Source organism: Macaca thibetana, chromosome 2 (assembly GCF_024542745.1).
Source record: "Macaca thibetana thibetana isolate TM-01 chromosome 2, ASM2454274v1, whole genome shotgun sequence".
Taxonomy (NCBI): Eukaryota; Metazoa; Chordata; class Mammalia; order Primates; family Cercopithecidae; genus Macaca; species Macaca thibetana.
Window position 1 is genome coordinate 16,451,822 of NC_065579.1, and position 14,922 is coordinate 16,466,743.

The window sequence follows — 14,922 nt, forward strand, 5'->3', positions numbered from 1 at the left end:
GAGTTTAACTTTGGTAAATTCCTACTTGCTAATAGGCAAAAATGAAGGGAACTCATACCCATATACTATAGTTAGTTTCTTAAAGAACAGGGAGCTATTTCGTCAGGGGAAGTCCCTTTGGCTCACTAATCGGGGAAGACGGGAGAGATGAAAGGGGATATGCAGTGTCCAAGGCACAGGGCCGACCCCCAGGGACTCATCTGCCCCATGGCCAACAGGACTGGGTCACAGAGCAGCTCTCTGCGGGACAGGATTGGGTTTCTTCTGTCATTGCAAAGCATATGAATTCATACACTTTATTTCTAACTTCTGTTGGACCAGCTGGTGATTTTTATTGATTATTTCATTTTAGCCAAACTCAGGCTCTGAATTGGTTTTGTCTGAAGATGAAAAAAGTGACAATGAAGATAAGGAAGAGACGGAATTGGGCGTCATGGAGGATCAGCGTAGTATAATTCTTCATCTCATTTCACAACTCAAACTTGGAATGGATTTGACCAAGGTAGGTTGGCATGTCCCCCTCGATTTGTGGTCCATTGTTGGGGTTCCGTCTCTATCCTCAAGCCTTCTCTATATACATTCTTTTCATTGCGGTGAGATTGGAGAAGTAGAGTGGGGAAAAAGGCCAGCATTGCTTTCAAGTATGGATATTCCAGGTATAATTTGAAAGGACATTTTTGTACACAAATGGTTATCCTCAGGGCTGGGCAGCCTTGCATTTGATTCTCGGGAGGAGGTGCTACTCTACAAGGGCAGGGAGAACATCAGAAAAAGCATATGAGATGGTATGGAAAATTCAAGGTACTATTTCTTTGTTTCTTGCTGTGTTCTAGAGATAATTGTAGGTAGCCTATAGAGATGACTATGACACAGTGGCCATAGAGGGAAAAGATGGGGAAGGCAAATGGTGGCGCCGGGAATGAGGCCACTCTGCACACCCAACCTCACGACTGGCTGAGGGCTGTCCTTAGCTGTAACCGCTGGTCCCCAAGGGTAACCTTGTTGGTGATCTGAATCTCATTGCCATAGGTAGAAGTGGAACCAACTCTTCTTGGTGCTGAGTGCAGGCAAGATGCTTCCTGAGGAACCTCACCAAGAGTACCTGTGTCCTCACCACTAATGTCATGGAGAGGGTCCCACATACGTTACCCCTCACCTCTAGTCAGTAGCTTCATTCTGGAGGCAAGCAGGAAAGGCAATTTTGTATGTAGCTGAAAGGTTGTGTGGTGTCACTGGGGCCATTGTTAGGTGATAGAAAGAACCTGGAGTTCATCCTTCCTGGGTTCCACTCCCAGACAGTTACTCCAGTTGGGAGCCTTCCTGGCATGGTGGCATGAGAATTGCAGGAGGCGTGCAGAGGACCTAACCCGGTGCTGAGCTCCTAGCAAGTGTGTCACCATCTTATCCTTATGAAATGCCATGTTATGTGGTTTGACTGTGGTGGGGTAGAGAAGCAGCTGTCACACAGACAGACAGACATGATCTGTGGGGAGGGTGTGCTGGGGAAGGAAGTTCTAGATTCTGAAGGCCAGCTAGAAAAATGTGGATGTCAGAGCCACTGAAGGCACAGCCTGGGGAACAGCCCTAAGGGCAGTTGGCTTGGTTGGCCACAGTGAAGGCTCTGGATTCCACAATCTCATCTCGGACTAGGCAGGGGGCCAGAGGAGAGAGGGAAGTGGCAGGAGTGTGAGGAATTCTTTGAAGAGGAAGATGACAGAACAGGGTGACTAACCATTTATAGAAGATAGGAGAGAGACTGAGGAGATGGGAGCCTCTCAGATGACAGACAAATCTTTTCTTTGAAGTGTTTTCATGGGTTTGAATGTGAGCGTGTCTGATATTCTGGGAGACTGCACCACTTTAAACAAAACAGTGGGCCCACACAGAGGATGCCAGACATAGAAATTTCCCTCTTCGCCATCCTCCACCCTCTGTGTGGCTGCTTTTGTTTTGCACGCCAAGCTATGACGACCTGTTCTCCATGCTGCTGCCTTCCCTTCATTTCAGTCCTCTAGCTGGATAATGCTCATTGTTTTTCAGCTACAGGAGTCATTTAAATGCCTGACTTTTAAAAGATACCCATGTTTTATTCTTGTGGATTGTGTAGACACCCAGATGGAGCTTGAGTTAAAGTTTGATGAAGTGTGCATGATAATAATGTATACAAGTACGATCTAAAATCACAGTGTTTCCAAACTGGGTCATGAACCATTAGTGGGTTGTGAAACCATTTATAAAGAATGAAATAAAATACAGAAGAAAATATCAGAGCATTCTGCACATGAAACCTAGTTCTTTTGATACATGTCTACTGGGTCACGATGTAAAATATATTCTCATTGTGGATTTTTTTTAATGTTTATAAAACTCAGACCTAGAATCATGAATGACAGAGGAAAGAGATTGTAAGAGAAATTGAAATTGCCAAGGTCAGATATGGAGAAGCAAGAAAATGCTGAGAGGACTATATTATGGCAAGCTGAGTGTCTGAGCGACTTCACGTTATTCCTGTCTTGGCCTAAAATAAAGAAATATCGCAACTGTGCCTTTCGTGTTTATTATTGTTTTATTAGAATATGATTGTTTTGCATTTTCAGAGCCACAGCCTCTTCCTGAAAGAGCAGACATTGCATTTCTCCCAATACTCAGTTGAGTACCTGAAAGAATAACTTTTCCTGTCTAGAGTTTATTAACTTACTTTACTGGGAAGACTCTGTCATTCAAAAACCAAAGGAAGACTTGACAAACTGAAATACTTGTGAGAGAAAGAGGTAGAACTGTTACTATCCTATGTGGTTTCTTGGCTTCTGTTGCCTTGCATTATAAAAAGGTTGATGAAATTTCCTCTCTCCTTACTGTTCCCTTTTCTCTTCTTGGCACTTGTCCATGTCATTAAGTTAACCCTGTACTAAATAAGCAAGCAGTGGAAGAACTTAGCCAGAATGGAGTATCTGATGAGCAGGCACCCTGGAGAGAGAATCTTCTTCACCTCAAGGATGAAGGTCTAGTCTCTCTCCAAAAACAAGTACACTTCCGTATCCCTGAGGATGTGCCAGTGTTGACACATTTGTGAGTCATGACCAGCCCAACTGGGCACGTAGTGCTGTATCTTGCCATGTTTCACTGTGGTTACCAGACAGGGCCAGGTTCGTGGATGTTTGACCTGTGAGGTTGCTCAGTACCCCATGCTCGGAAGGGCTCCAGGCTTGGATTAATGCCCTGCTATCACTGTCTTGAAATTCTCAATAATTTTCAAATAAGGGGACTTGCGTTTTCACTTTCCACTGTGCCCCACACAGCATGTAGCTTCCTGCCTCCAGAAGCACCCTTGTCTGCCTTCTTTGCTCAGGGTGGCACCATAACCCCAAGTTACTGGTGACTACCACCACTGGATAACCCACTGTATTTCCACATATTGTGGGTAGCCTAGAAAAGAAGAGAGGATGGAGGAACCACAGTGAGGTGGAGGGTCACCAAAGGTCTGGCGTGTTGTGCATGCTGGTGAGTGGCTCCATTGAACCTGGAGTGGGCGTTAGGATCAGATCCTACAGAGCCTATGGGCCATGTGAAGGGGACAAACTTGATCCTGAGGACTATGGGAAGCCTTGGAAAGTTTGAGCAAATGAGCAACATCGTGTGGTGTTAAGGAGATCCTGACATGACTGTTGTGCCAAGTTCCAGGCTCCAAGAAGGGCCCACAAAATGCAGTATTGAGGTTGGAGGCTTAGGACCATTTTTACCTAGTTTTCAGGGATATGAAAGGCAACCATTTGTAATGCGTTCACTCATGTAACATGTATTTATTGAGCACTGCACATGCTAGATACTGTTTTAGACAGTGGGATTGCAGCAGAGTATTCAGAATCCATGCCCTGATGGGGCCTGAGTGATGATGGAAGGAAACAGACAAGAAACAAGTGAGAGAGAGGGAAGGAAGGACGAAAAGAAAAGGAGATGGAGATGAAGTATAATGAAGAGAAATAGAGCATGTTAGGGAGGATAGCTGGTGGTGGGATGGGAGTCCCTCTTAGGTAAACTGGTCAGGGTGGCTAGGTAACATTTGAGTGGAGACCAGATTTAAATGAGGGAGACAGCCGTGTGAGCATCTACGGAAGAGTGTTCTGGTCAGAGGGGATGGGGGTGAAAAAGGCCCAAGATGGATCTTGTTTGGCATTTGGGCATGAGGCCAATGTGGATGGATCAGAGTGAACTGAGTGGAATTGGCAGGAGAGTAAGTTGGTGAGACAGCAGGTCATAGGGCCGTTTAGGATATTGTGAGGGCTCAGGATGTTGTTTTGAGTGATATGGGCGGCCCCTGGAGGGTTTTGAGCAAGGGAATATGTGATCTTACTTGTATTTTTGTTTTATTTTTATTTTATATTTTTGAGATGTATTCTCGCTCTATCACCCAGGCTGGAGGACAATGGTGCCATCTTGGCTTACTGCAACCTCCACCTCCTGGGTTCAAGTGATTCTCCTGCCTCAGCCTTCCGAGTAGCTGGGATCACAGGTGTGTGCCACCATGCCCAACTGTTTTTTTGTATTTTAAGTAGATACGGTGTTTTACCATGTTGCCCAGGCTGGTCTCGTGCTCCTGGCCTCAAGTGATCCACCTGCCTTGGTCTTCCAAAGTGCTGGGATTATAGACATGAGCCACCATGCCTGCTTGCTTGTATTTTTAAAGGGTAATTTTGACTCTCCTGTGAAAAATAGACTGAGGCGGGGTGACTGGGGTGTGAAGAGCAGGGGTCAGGGTAGAAGAGGAAGCTGGCCGGGCGCGGTGACTCACGCCTGTAATCCCAGCACTTTGGGAGGCTTAGGAGGGTGGATCACAAGGTTAGGAGTTTGAATCCAACCTGGCCAACATAGTGAAACCCTGTCTCTACTAAAAATACAAAAAATTAGCTGGGTGTGGTGGTGGGCACCTGTAATCCCAGCTACTCGGGAGGCTGAGGCAGGAAAATTGCTTGAACCCGGGGGGTGGAGGTTGCAGTGAGCCGAGATCATGCCATTGCACTCCAGCCTGGGCGACAGCGCGAGACTCCATCTCAAAAAAAAGGAGGGAGCTACTATAGTAACCTAGGTGAGGTGCTGGTGGCACAGTGCTGGTGGCTGATTCTGGATGTGCATAGAAGATACTGCCAACAGGATTTGCATATGATGTGCAGTATGAGAGAAAGAGAGGAATAAAAGATGACTCTAAAGTTTTAGCCTGAACAGCTAGAATAATTATTATTATTAATTGCTATTTGTTTTATTATTTTTTATTTTTTGTTTTATTGTGTTTTTAAATTTTGTTTTATTCTTTTATTTCTGGCCTGAACAGCTAGAATAATAATAATTATTAATTGCCATTTGTTTTATTGTTAATTGCCATTTATTATTAGTTGCCATTTGTTTCAGTTATCTATTGCTGGTAACTAACCACCCCCAAATTTTTTTTATTCATGGTTATGCAATCTGGAATGGGCTCAGCAGGGCAGCTCTTATGCTGGTCTTGCCAGTGGTCACTCATGCCTGTTGTTCGCTGGTGAGTTGGACTTGGCCGGAAGAGCTGGGCTCTTCTTTCTTCGTGAAATCTTAGGACCTTTCTCTCTTCATGTGTTCTTCCCACATGGTTTCTCCAACTGGGTTGCCATACTTCTTAAATGGCAGCTCAAGGCTTCTAAGATGGCAAAAGTGGAAGCTGATAAGCCTTCCTAAGACTTAGGCCCCAAACTGGCACAAGATAACTTCTATTTTATTGATTAAAGTAAGTCACACATCCAGGCCAGACTGAAGGAGGACTATGCAAAAGTGTAAATTCCAGGAGGTGTGGTTTATTGAAAGTCACCAATGTAACAGATTACCACTCCATTTTATGGAGGAGAAGGAGACTAGGGAAGAACAGGTTGGAGATGTTGGGGCTATCACAAATCCAGTCTTGGATTTGATTAGATCTGAGATATCCATCCGCTAGGCATTCAAGAGGACATGTAGGCATTTGGATATATACAAATCTGGAGTTCATGAGTGAGGCTCAGGTACAAGTTTGAGAGGAAACAATGTATAGATGGTGTTCAAAGCCATGAGGCTAGATGAGTTTCTCTAGAGAATGAGTAGAGACATGGGGAAAAATATCCAATTACAGGGTCCTGGGATATTCCAACACGGAGGGGTCAGGGAGATGGGAAGAATCTAGCAAAGGAGATTAAGAAGGTTCAGCCAGTGAAGTAAGATAGAAGTCAGAGGAGTGTGATGTTGTGGAAGCCGCGTGAAGAGAGAGTATCAAGAAGAAAGAATTGATCAGCTGTATTAAATTGCTGCTGATGGGTCCAGAAAGCTGGGGCCTGCAAATGGACCCTTGTATTTGGCTTTGCCAAAGTCTAATTGGAGTGCATTCAAGGGAGAATGGGAAAAAATGTGGTATAAAGACAGGGAATAAAGATAGCTCTTTAAAGGAACTTTGATATTAAGGGGACAGAAAATTGGGTGGAAACTGTAAGAGTATCTGAAATTAAGGGAGATTTGGTTTCTTAAGATGCTTGAATGCTGATGGGATTAATAGAGGAAAAAATGCTGCAGGAGAGAGGAAGCAGATGAGTGCGGGAATTTGAGGAGGTGAGAGGGCATGGGATCCAGTGCATGGAAGGGGAGTTGGCCAGAGATAGGATAATCCATCCATTGCAGCAGGGAGGCAGGCAGAGAGAGACACCAGAAGATGGCAGGAGACCTTCGTGGTTAAGCACATGGCTCTGGGCCAGACTGCCTGGGCTGGCATCTCAGTGAGTTCCTGTCTATATATTACCTTGCATCTGAGTGCCTCTGTTTTCTCACCTTTAAAAGGGGGTTGATAATCATACCTTCCTCATAGGGCCACTCTGTATGTATACATAGTGATGTGTGAAGGACTCAGAGCAGTGCCTGGCACAGAGTGCATGCTGTGTTTGCTGTTATCATTATCAAGTGAACTTTCCGGACTGCTTCAGTTTTCCCAGTGAGAAAAGCAGGAAAGTGACCAGCTGGGAGTGAAAAAGAGCAAAGAATTATTAGAGGTGTGAGAAGGGAGAAGACAGGAAATAAGTGGTTGGGGAGACGAAGCAGGTAGGAGGATTGTCACACACCACCAGGGGGCCACTTAAGGTTTTGAGGTTGTGAATTTAAACTCAGAGTCTGCATGTTGTCTCTGTTTCTCTAAGAAAGTTGAGCTGCCAGATTGAGATATACAGAATGTGAGGGGCTGGATTAAACAGAGTTAAGGTTTTCTCGGTTAGTTGCCTGGATGGAGGGAGAGAGTAGCATTGTGGCTTGAGGCAGATCAAAGGGAGTAAGTATAGGGTTGGGCCAGGGACTCTACTGGGAGTGGAGGGAAGTGAGACCACAGGGGGGAGGTGGACAGTACAAGGTCAGTGGGTCAAAGGTGCTGGTAGGACTAGAGACTGGATGGGGTGAATGGGACATATGGGGCAATAGCAGAGAGAGGGATGCTTGAACTTGAGCTTATGGGTGGTAGTTAAAGATAATGGCAGCCTAGGATGTGTGTGTCTGTTTGTAACCCTGTATGGATTTCTCAGAGGATGTAGTCTGAACTCCAATGTTATAGATATAGAAAAATATCGAACAGTGTATTTTGAATCCTTTCAGAGAGCACAACTGGCTTCAGAGAATAGGTAGGAGGTTGGGGATGGAGATTGTGGCCAAAACTAGTGGATTGAGCTGTGCTCTGGTGATGAGGTCCCTAGCCTAAAGATACCCAATTCATAGCTCATCAGTCAAGAACACGTGAGACAAGATTCATGGTTTGAGGCCGGGCACGGTGGCTCATGCCTGTAATTCCAGCACTTTGGGAGGTCGAGGTGGGCGGATCACCTGAGGTTGGGAGTTCGAGACTAGCCTGACCAACATGGAGAAACCCCGTCTCTACTAAAAATACAAAATTAGCTGGGTGTAGTAGCACACGCTTATAATCCCAGCTCCCCGGGAGGCTGAGGCAGGAGAATCGCTTGAACCCGGGAGGTAGAGGTTGCAGTGAACCGAGACTGTGCCATTGCACTCCAGCCTGGGCAACAAGAGCGAAGGTTCGTCTCAAAAAAAAAAAAAAAAAAAAAAAAAAAGATTCATGTTTTGAAAGAGAAGCTTGCTGAGATAATTTTCTATGACTCTTAAATAATTTTTTAAGTTGTTACTAATCAAAGAAACAAATGACCTTATTTTAGACCTTCTAAATCCGCAACAAAATAGTAGATACATATTTAGTGTATACAGGGTAAAAATGATGCCCCAACTCCTTGCTGATGGCATTATAAATTGATTGCATTTTTAGAAAGCATTGACTGCATGTGTCAAAAATCATAGCAATGTTCACTGAAACTTCTTTAAAAATTAAAATAATTTTAAAATTAAATGTTGAATGGATACAAAAGAATATAAAATATATGGATAATATAGGGCAGGGGTCAGCAAACCTTTTTTTTTTTTTTTTTTGAAACAGAGTGTTGCTCTGTCACCCAGACTGGAGTGCAGTGGCGTGATCTCGGCTAACTCCAACCTCGGCCTCCCAAGTTCAAGTGATTCTCCTGCCTCAGCTTCCTGAGTAGATGGGATCACAGGTGCACACCACCATGCCAAGCTAATTTTTGTATTTTTAGTAGAGATGGGGTTTCACCATATTGACCAGGCTGGTCTTGAACTCCCAACCTCAGGTGATCTGCCCACCTCGACCTCCCAAAGTGCTGGAATTACGGGCAAGAGCCATTGCACACAGCCAGCAAACATTTTCTGTAAAAGGTCAGACAGGTGGCTCACATCCGTAATCCCAGTGGTTTTGGATGCTGAGGCAGAAGGATCGCTTGAGGCCAGGAGTTTGAGACCAGCTTGAGCAACCTAGCCAGACCTTGTCTCTACCAAAACTACTTTAAAATTAGCCAGGTGTGGTAACACATACCTATAGTCCCAGCTACTGGGGAGGCTGAGGCAGAAGGATCACTTAAGCCTAGAATTTTGAGGCTGCAGTGAGCTATGATCATACCGCTGCACTCCAGTCTGGGCAACAGAGCAACACATTGTTTTAAAAAATTTTGTATTTAATTAAATAAAAGACCAGATAACAAGTGTTTTTGGCTTTGTAGAGCGTGTTCTATCTACTGCAACCATTCAACTCTGCCATTTGACTACAAAGGCAGCTGTAGATAATGCAGAAATGAATGGTTACAGTTTGTTCCAGTAAAACTGGTTGTCAAAGCAAGTGGAGATTTGGCCCATGGCTTATATTTGTCGACCCCTGGTATATAGAATCACACTACAGCAGACATCATGTACTCACCACGGGTTTACCGAAAGTGACATCGTTACCTGTGTACGTTTCAATGGATATATAACATTCTACCATATGGCTGCATTATCATTTACTTTCCCAACAAATAGTCTGTGGTTGGTCACGTTGTCTCTTTTTGGCTTCTTGATGTTATAGGTAATGATATAGTGAACATCTTCTTGGTCATACAGACTTTTTCCTTTGATTGAATTATTTCATTAGGCCCGATTTCTAGCATCAATCACAATATGCAAAGATTAACATTGTGGTGCTTGAGCTCCTTTGTGTAAAAGGGAAATTTTAATGAAAAGGGCCAGCAGGCCAGTGTTTATCCTGGAAATGAGCCCCTCAAGGCAGAGATGTGGACCTCAGGGATCTCTGGTCTCCCTGGTCCTGCTTCCACTTCTCTTGCCAGATCCCTCCAGCTGTTCTTCTCCCTGAATCTGGTTTTCAGTATACTGTCAAGCAAAGCCTGTTCTCTCTCCCAAGTGTTTGCCTTTTAATAGAAGACAGAGTGGAGACCTGGCTTCCCTAAGCTTGTCTGTGTAAATCTGTTTCATGAGGGGATGTAGTTTGTGCGATCTCCATGCTCCCTTTCTGTCCTGTTGGCAGCAGCTCATCAATCCACACTTCTAGAAAGAGTGACAGTCACGATAGTCTTCAGGCCCCTTGGGGGTGTTGAGCGACCCAGCATGGGCCTTGGCCAAGCAGCATTGATTCTCATTCCAGCTCTCCACTGACTTAGCCATTGTAAATTGCAAAACCTCTCTGGACGCTAGTTTCCTCATCTGTAAAATGGAATAGTCGTACCTGCTTACAGGCATCTAAGAAGGTTACACAAGATAATGAGTGCTGTGCCCTGGCTTGAGCTCTAAGAACAGTTTAAGTCTGCAATATTTCAAATATTCTCACGGCAATGTTTTTGTCTTATACAATTATTTCTCCTTTTTCTCTGAGCAGGTGACGGATTGTTTATAGAAGTATCAGAGGTGGTCCTGGGGTTGCTCTGGGCATTGTGAGTCATTTTAGCTTTCAGCATTGTCACTGAAATATTAGGTGACAAGGTTGTGTCTAATTTCTGTTGCTCGTATCTTCCCTGGTCTCCAAATGAGGTTACTGTTTCCTGATCACAGGGGTCTAGAATCTGAGCCTGCCTAGAATGAGCATTTCCTGGATGCTAGGTAGGCACTGGACGGATTTAATACTGCCATTTGATACTCACAATCAGCCTAGAAGGTTGGTATTTTTATTTTCTCCATTTTACAACTGAGGAATTGAGTCCTGGGGAGAAGAATTTGCCACGCACACATGGCTAGTCACTGCTAAGGGATGACGTTCTGCTCCCAACAGAGCTGGTGTCTGGGACTCTGGAACACACAGGCATTCACCTCAGCAGATGTCTTTCTATGTAGTAAATATCTTCTTGGAAAAAGTAACATTTTAATTCAAACTCTTCCCATCTAACAAAAATTTTAATGAATGCTGTTCATAATGCTTCAGGCACCATGAAATGGGTGTGAAGGGAGCTGGCAGGTTAAGGAAACCCAGGGAAAAGGTTGGCTAAGTCAAGAAACCTTTTGCAGTGTGAATTATCTGCCCTTTATTTTGTAAAATTGGATTTCCGTGCATTTCTCCTGGTTTTCTCAAAACGGGACATAAATGAACCTTTGTGGTGGTCGAGGCCTCTCTGCTTGCTTGTTTGCACTGGGTGTGTTTGCCCATCTAAGGGTAAAACAGGAAGATGACTTCCGAGGTTATGAAGTGATGGTTCTTTTTTCTTTCTTTTCTTTTTCTTTAAAAAGATAAGGTCTTGCTCTGTCGCTCAAGCTGGTGTACAGTGGTGCAATCATAGCTCACTGCAGCCGGAAAATCCTGGGCTCAAGCGATCCTCCTGCCTCAGCCTACAAATGGCTAGGTCTGCAGTAAGACTACGGGTATGCACCACCACACGTGGCTAATTTAAAAACATTTTTTTGTGTAGAGACAAGGTCTTGCAGCCAGGTTGGTCTTGAACTCCAGGGCTGAAGCAATCCTCCCACCTCAGCCTCTGAAAGTGCTGGGATCACGGGTCTGAACCACTGCACCCAGGCAACTGGCGTTTCTTTGAAGAAAATTGCACCTACTCTTGGCCTTCTATTTGCAGAGGCCAGCTGTGCTCCCTGTTGTGGGGAGGGGACTATCCCTCTTTCCAGGTGTCCTGTGCCTTCCCCTATGGTGATTGTTTATTTCAGATTTCTAAGAGCCTGAGAGCCCAACCTGAAGATTATTTACTTCTGGATTGATGCCACTTTAAATGTAATTAATTGTTCTCTGAGTCCCTAGTGCAGATCCTCTCTTTTTTTCCCTCCCCCCAAATAGTTCATTGTCTTAATTATGTTAATGGAAGAAAAGGCAGTCTTTATTGATGGCTTGGTAAATCCATGGCAGTGATTTCAGGTCATTTGGATGCCATCAGTCTGAACAGCTGGGCCATCACTCACCCTCTGTCGGAGGCAGACAGCCCAATTAGTACTCACCACTCCTTGGGTCTGTATCCCTGGTGTCCACTGTCCAAGAAATGGATGATTAAATTACTTATTTGCAAACACACCAAAAAAAAAAAAAAAAAAAAAAAGAAAAAAAGGAGAGGGTGCCCAGGAGATTGTAGGACAGGAAGAAATCAGACCAGACTAGGAAGTCTGTTTTAATGAAAAGTATGACATCTTGTCCAGAGTGTTCAGTTCATGGTTTTGAAGTTGATCTGGTGTTCTGTACAAACTCCAGTGAAACACACAACAGAAGATGAAAGAGGAAATAGTAATTCTGCTCCCAACCCATTCTGCTCCATCTCTCCAGGTATTCTTTTTTTTTCGTGCTCTGACAAAGCCACATCATTTCAAAGTACAGAATACATGCCTAGTAGGTTGGACTTGATGTTGGCTGTGAGCCCATATTCCCTCAGTCTGCAATTTTGGGAAGGTTGTCTTTGAAAATTATTATGTTCTCAGGTATTGCATCCCCAGTAGAACCTTTTTTCTTTTTCCTCCAACTTTTTTATTTTGAACATTTTCCAATCTACAGTAAAGTTACTAGAATAGCAAAATGGACTCTCGTATTAGTTCTTGCATTGCTATAAAGAACTACCTGAAACTGGGTAATTTATCAAGAAAAGAGGTTTAATTGATTCACAGTTTTGCAGACTGTACAGGTTCTGGGGAGGCCTCAGGAAACTTACAATCATGGCAGAAGGCGAAGGGGAAGCTCTCAACATCTTACATGGTCAGAGCAGGAGAAAGAGAGCAAAGCGGGAGGTGCTATATACTTTTAAACAACCAGATCTCATGAGAACTCACTATCATGAGAACAGCAAGGGGAAGTGTGCCCCCATTATCCAGTCACCTCCCATCAGGCCCCATCTCCAACACTGGGGATTACAATTTGACATGAGATTTGGGTGGGGACACAAATCCAAACCATATCAACTCCCATAATATTCTTTACCTTTTTTGGCCAATTACTAACATTTTGTGCTTTGCATTTCTTCTCCCTTCTTCCCTCTCTGCCAGCCTCTCTCCTCCACTCCTCCCTCCTTCCTTCTTCCATTTTTCTCTCTAGCTCTCAAGCTCTCTCCCTCCAGAACTTTATCCATACACATGCATGTACATATGTGTGTTACACATTGTTAGTCCATTTTCATGCTGCTGATAAAAGACATACCCGAGACTGGGAAGAAAAAGCGGTTTAACAAACTTAACAGTTCCAAATGGCTGGGGAGGCCTCCCAATCGTGGCAGAAGGCAAGGAGGAGCATCATGTCTTACATGGATGGCAGCAGGCAAAGAGAGAACTTGTTCAGGGAAACTCCTCTTTATAAAACCACCAGATCTCATGAGATTTACTCGCTATTAATGAGAACAGCATAAGAAAGACCCACCCCCATGATTCAATTACCTCCCACTGGGTCCCTCCCATGACACGTGGGAATTGTGGGAGTTACAATTCAAAATGAAATTTGAGTGGGGACACAGCCAAACTATATTGTACATGTATGTTTATTTTTCGATTAACCATTTTAGAGTATGTTGCAGACATCATGACAGTTCTTCCCTACCCCTTTAGTGAGTATCTTTTAAGACTAAGGACATTATAGTATACATTTGTCACATTGGGAAATGTAACATTGAGGCAATATTATTTCATATTCAGCCCATGGTGAATTTTCCCAAATTGTTCCAATCATGTCCTTTATGGCTGTTTTTTAAAACTGCAGAATCCAACCCAGATTATGTTACATTTGGTCATTATGATGTCTCTAGTCTCCTTTAGCCTAGAAAATTCCCCTCCTTTTTCCCTTTCATGGCAGTGATACTGAAGAGTTCAAGTCAGGTTTTCTTTGCTTTCATTTTGTTTTTTTTCAGACTGTTCCTCAGTTTGGATTTGTTTCCCGCCTCCCCCCCCCCCCCCATAGTTAAGAGTTAGACTAAACAGTTTGGGCAGTAATAATTGGCAGAGGTTGCTGAGCAGAGCCTCTTTTTTTCCTTTTGGTAAAGAGAAGGGGAAGATGCCTTCATACAAGCGATTTCATTCCTTCTGGCTCCTTTGGAGCCTTTGAAGGCCCATCCTGGAGGTCATCCAGCCACATTCTTTTTGGCCCCAGAGGTGTCTTAGGAGATCCAGTAGAGTGTGGGGCAGACCGGTTTTGAGTCTACTCATTCATTAGACATTTAGAGTGCACTTCTGATAGGTCAGGCTCTGGTTCCTTACCCCCCAAAACATGTTCCTGAAATAAGCTAGATTCCGTGTAAGCTGGCTTCAGCCCAGAAGTTGGTATGTTATGTGAATATTCTCATATTCCTCGAGAGAAGCAGCAGCTGAAAACTTGGCTGGATATATTCAGAAGAATTAAAAGCATGGTGAGTGAGAATCTGCATTTAAAAATATGGGTAACTTCAATGTGTCAAAGGAAACAAAAGTGTCTCTCGTGCAGTTCATCTGTTTGTCTTGTTTTTTGCTGGGTAGTAAGGGGTCAGGTGTCTATCCACTACAGTTTTGAGACGTGTGCATGAATAAAAGCAAAAAAGCCTTGCAGGTGGAGATATGTGTGAGGTGTAGAGGATGGGAAAGAGGGGTTGTTGCTTTAGCCTTGGAAGCAGAAACAGTCAGAAAAAGCTTCACAAAGGAGAGAGCTGCTTGAGCTGATGAACTTTTTGTCATATAGACAGGGCAGGAGAAAGGGCAGAAAAAGGGAGTGTGTGTGTGTGAGGGGAGATTTGTGCAGGGAGGGATGGGGGCAGTCAGTCAGGATATTGTGTGAGACCAGAGGGAGGTGGAGGCTTTATCTCTTACAGAGATTTTAGAAAGATGACTCTGGCTGTGGTGTGGAGGAGAGTTGGAGGTATGACAGGAGGCTGGACATCCAGTTCAGGAGCTACACCTCCCATGCCTTTCCTTCATTGCAACGATCTGCCTTCCATTTATGATGTTGATGATAATGTTTGGAATGGTGGATTTTCTTGCTATGTTGGGAAGAGTGAAATGGCCTTAGAAGGTGGGGCTCATGTCCCACAGTCTTGCCCATTCTATCTCCTTTGCTCACTTCTTTTAAAAAAATTATTGTTATTATTATTTGTAGTGATGGGTTCTCACTGTGTT

At 44.1% G+C, this 14,922-nt stretch overlaps 1 protein-coding gene across 5 annotated transcripts in view; it reads left to right on the forward strand.

Annotated features, from left to right (window-relative positions):
• The window catches only part of OSBPL10 (oxysterol binding protein like 10), a 327,946-nt gene that overhangs the window by 288,076 nt on the left and 24,948 nt on the right, over nt 1-14,922 (forward strand). For all 5 annotated transcript variants that reach the window (XM_050779385.1, XM_050779384.1, XM_050779383.1 and 2 more), the window contains one exon: nt 353-502. In XM_050779385.1, the coding sequence (XP_050635342.1) occupies nt 353-502 (150 nt within the window). The remainder of the gene's footprint in view (nt 1-352; nt 503-14,922) is intronic.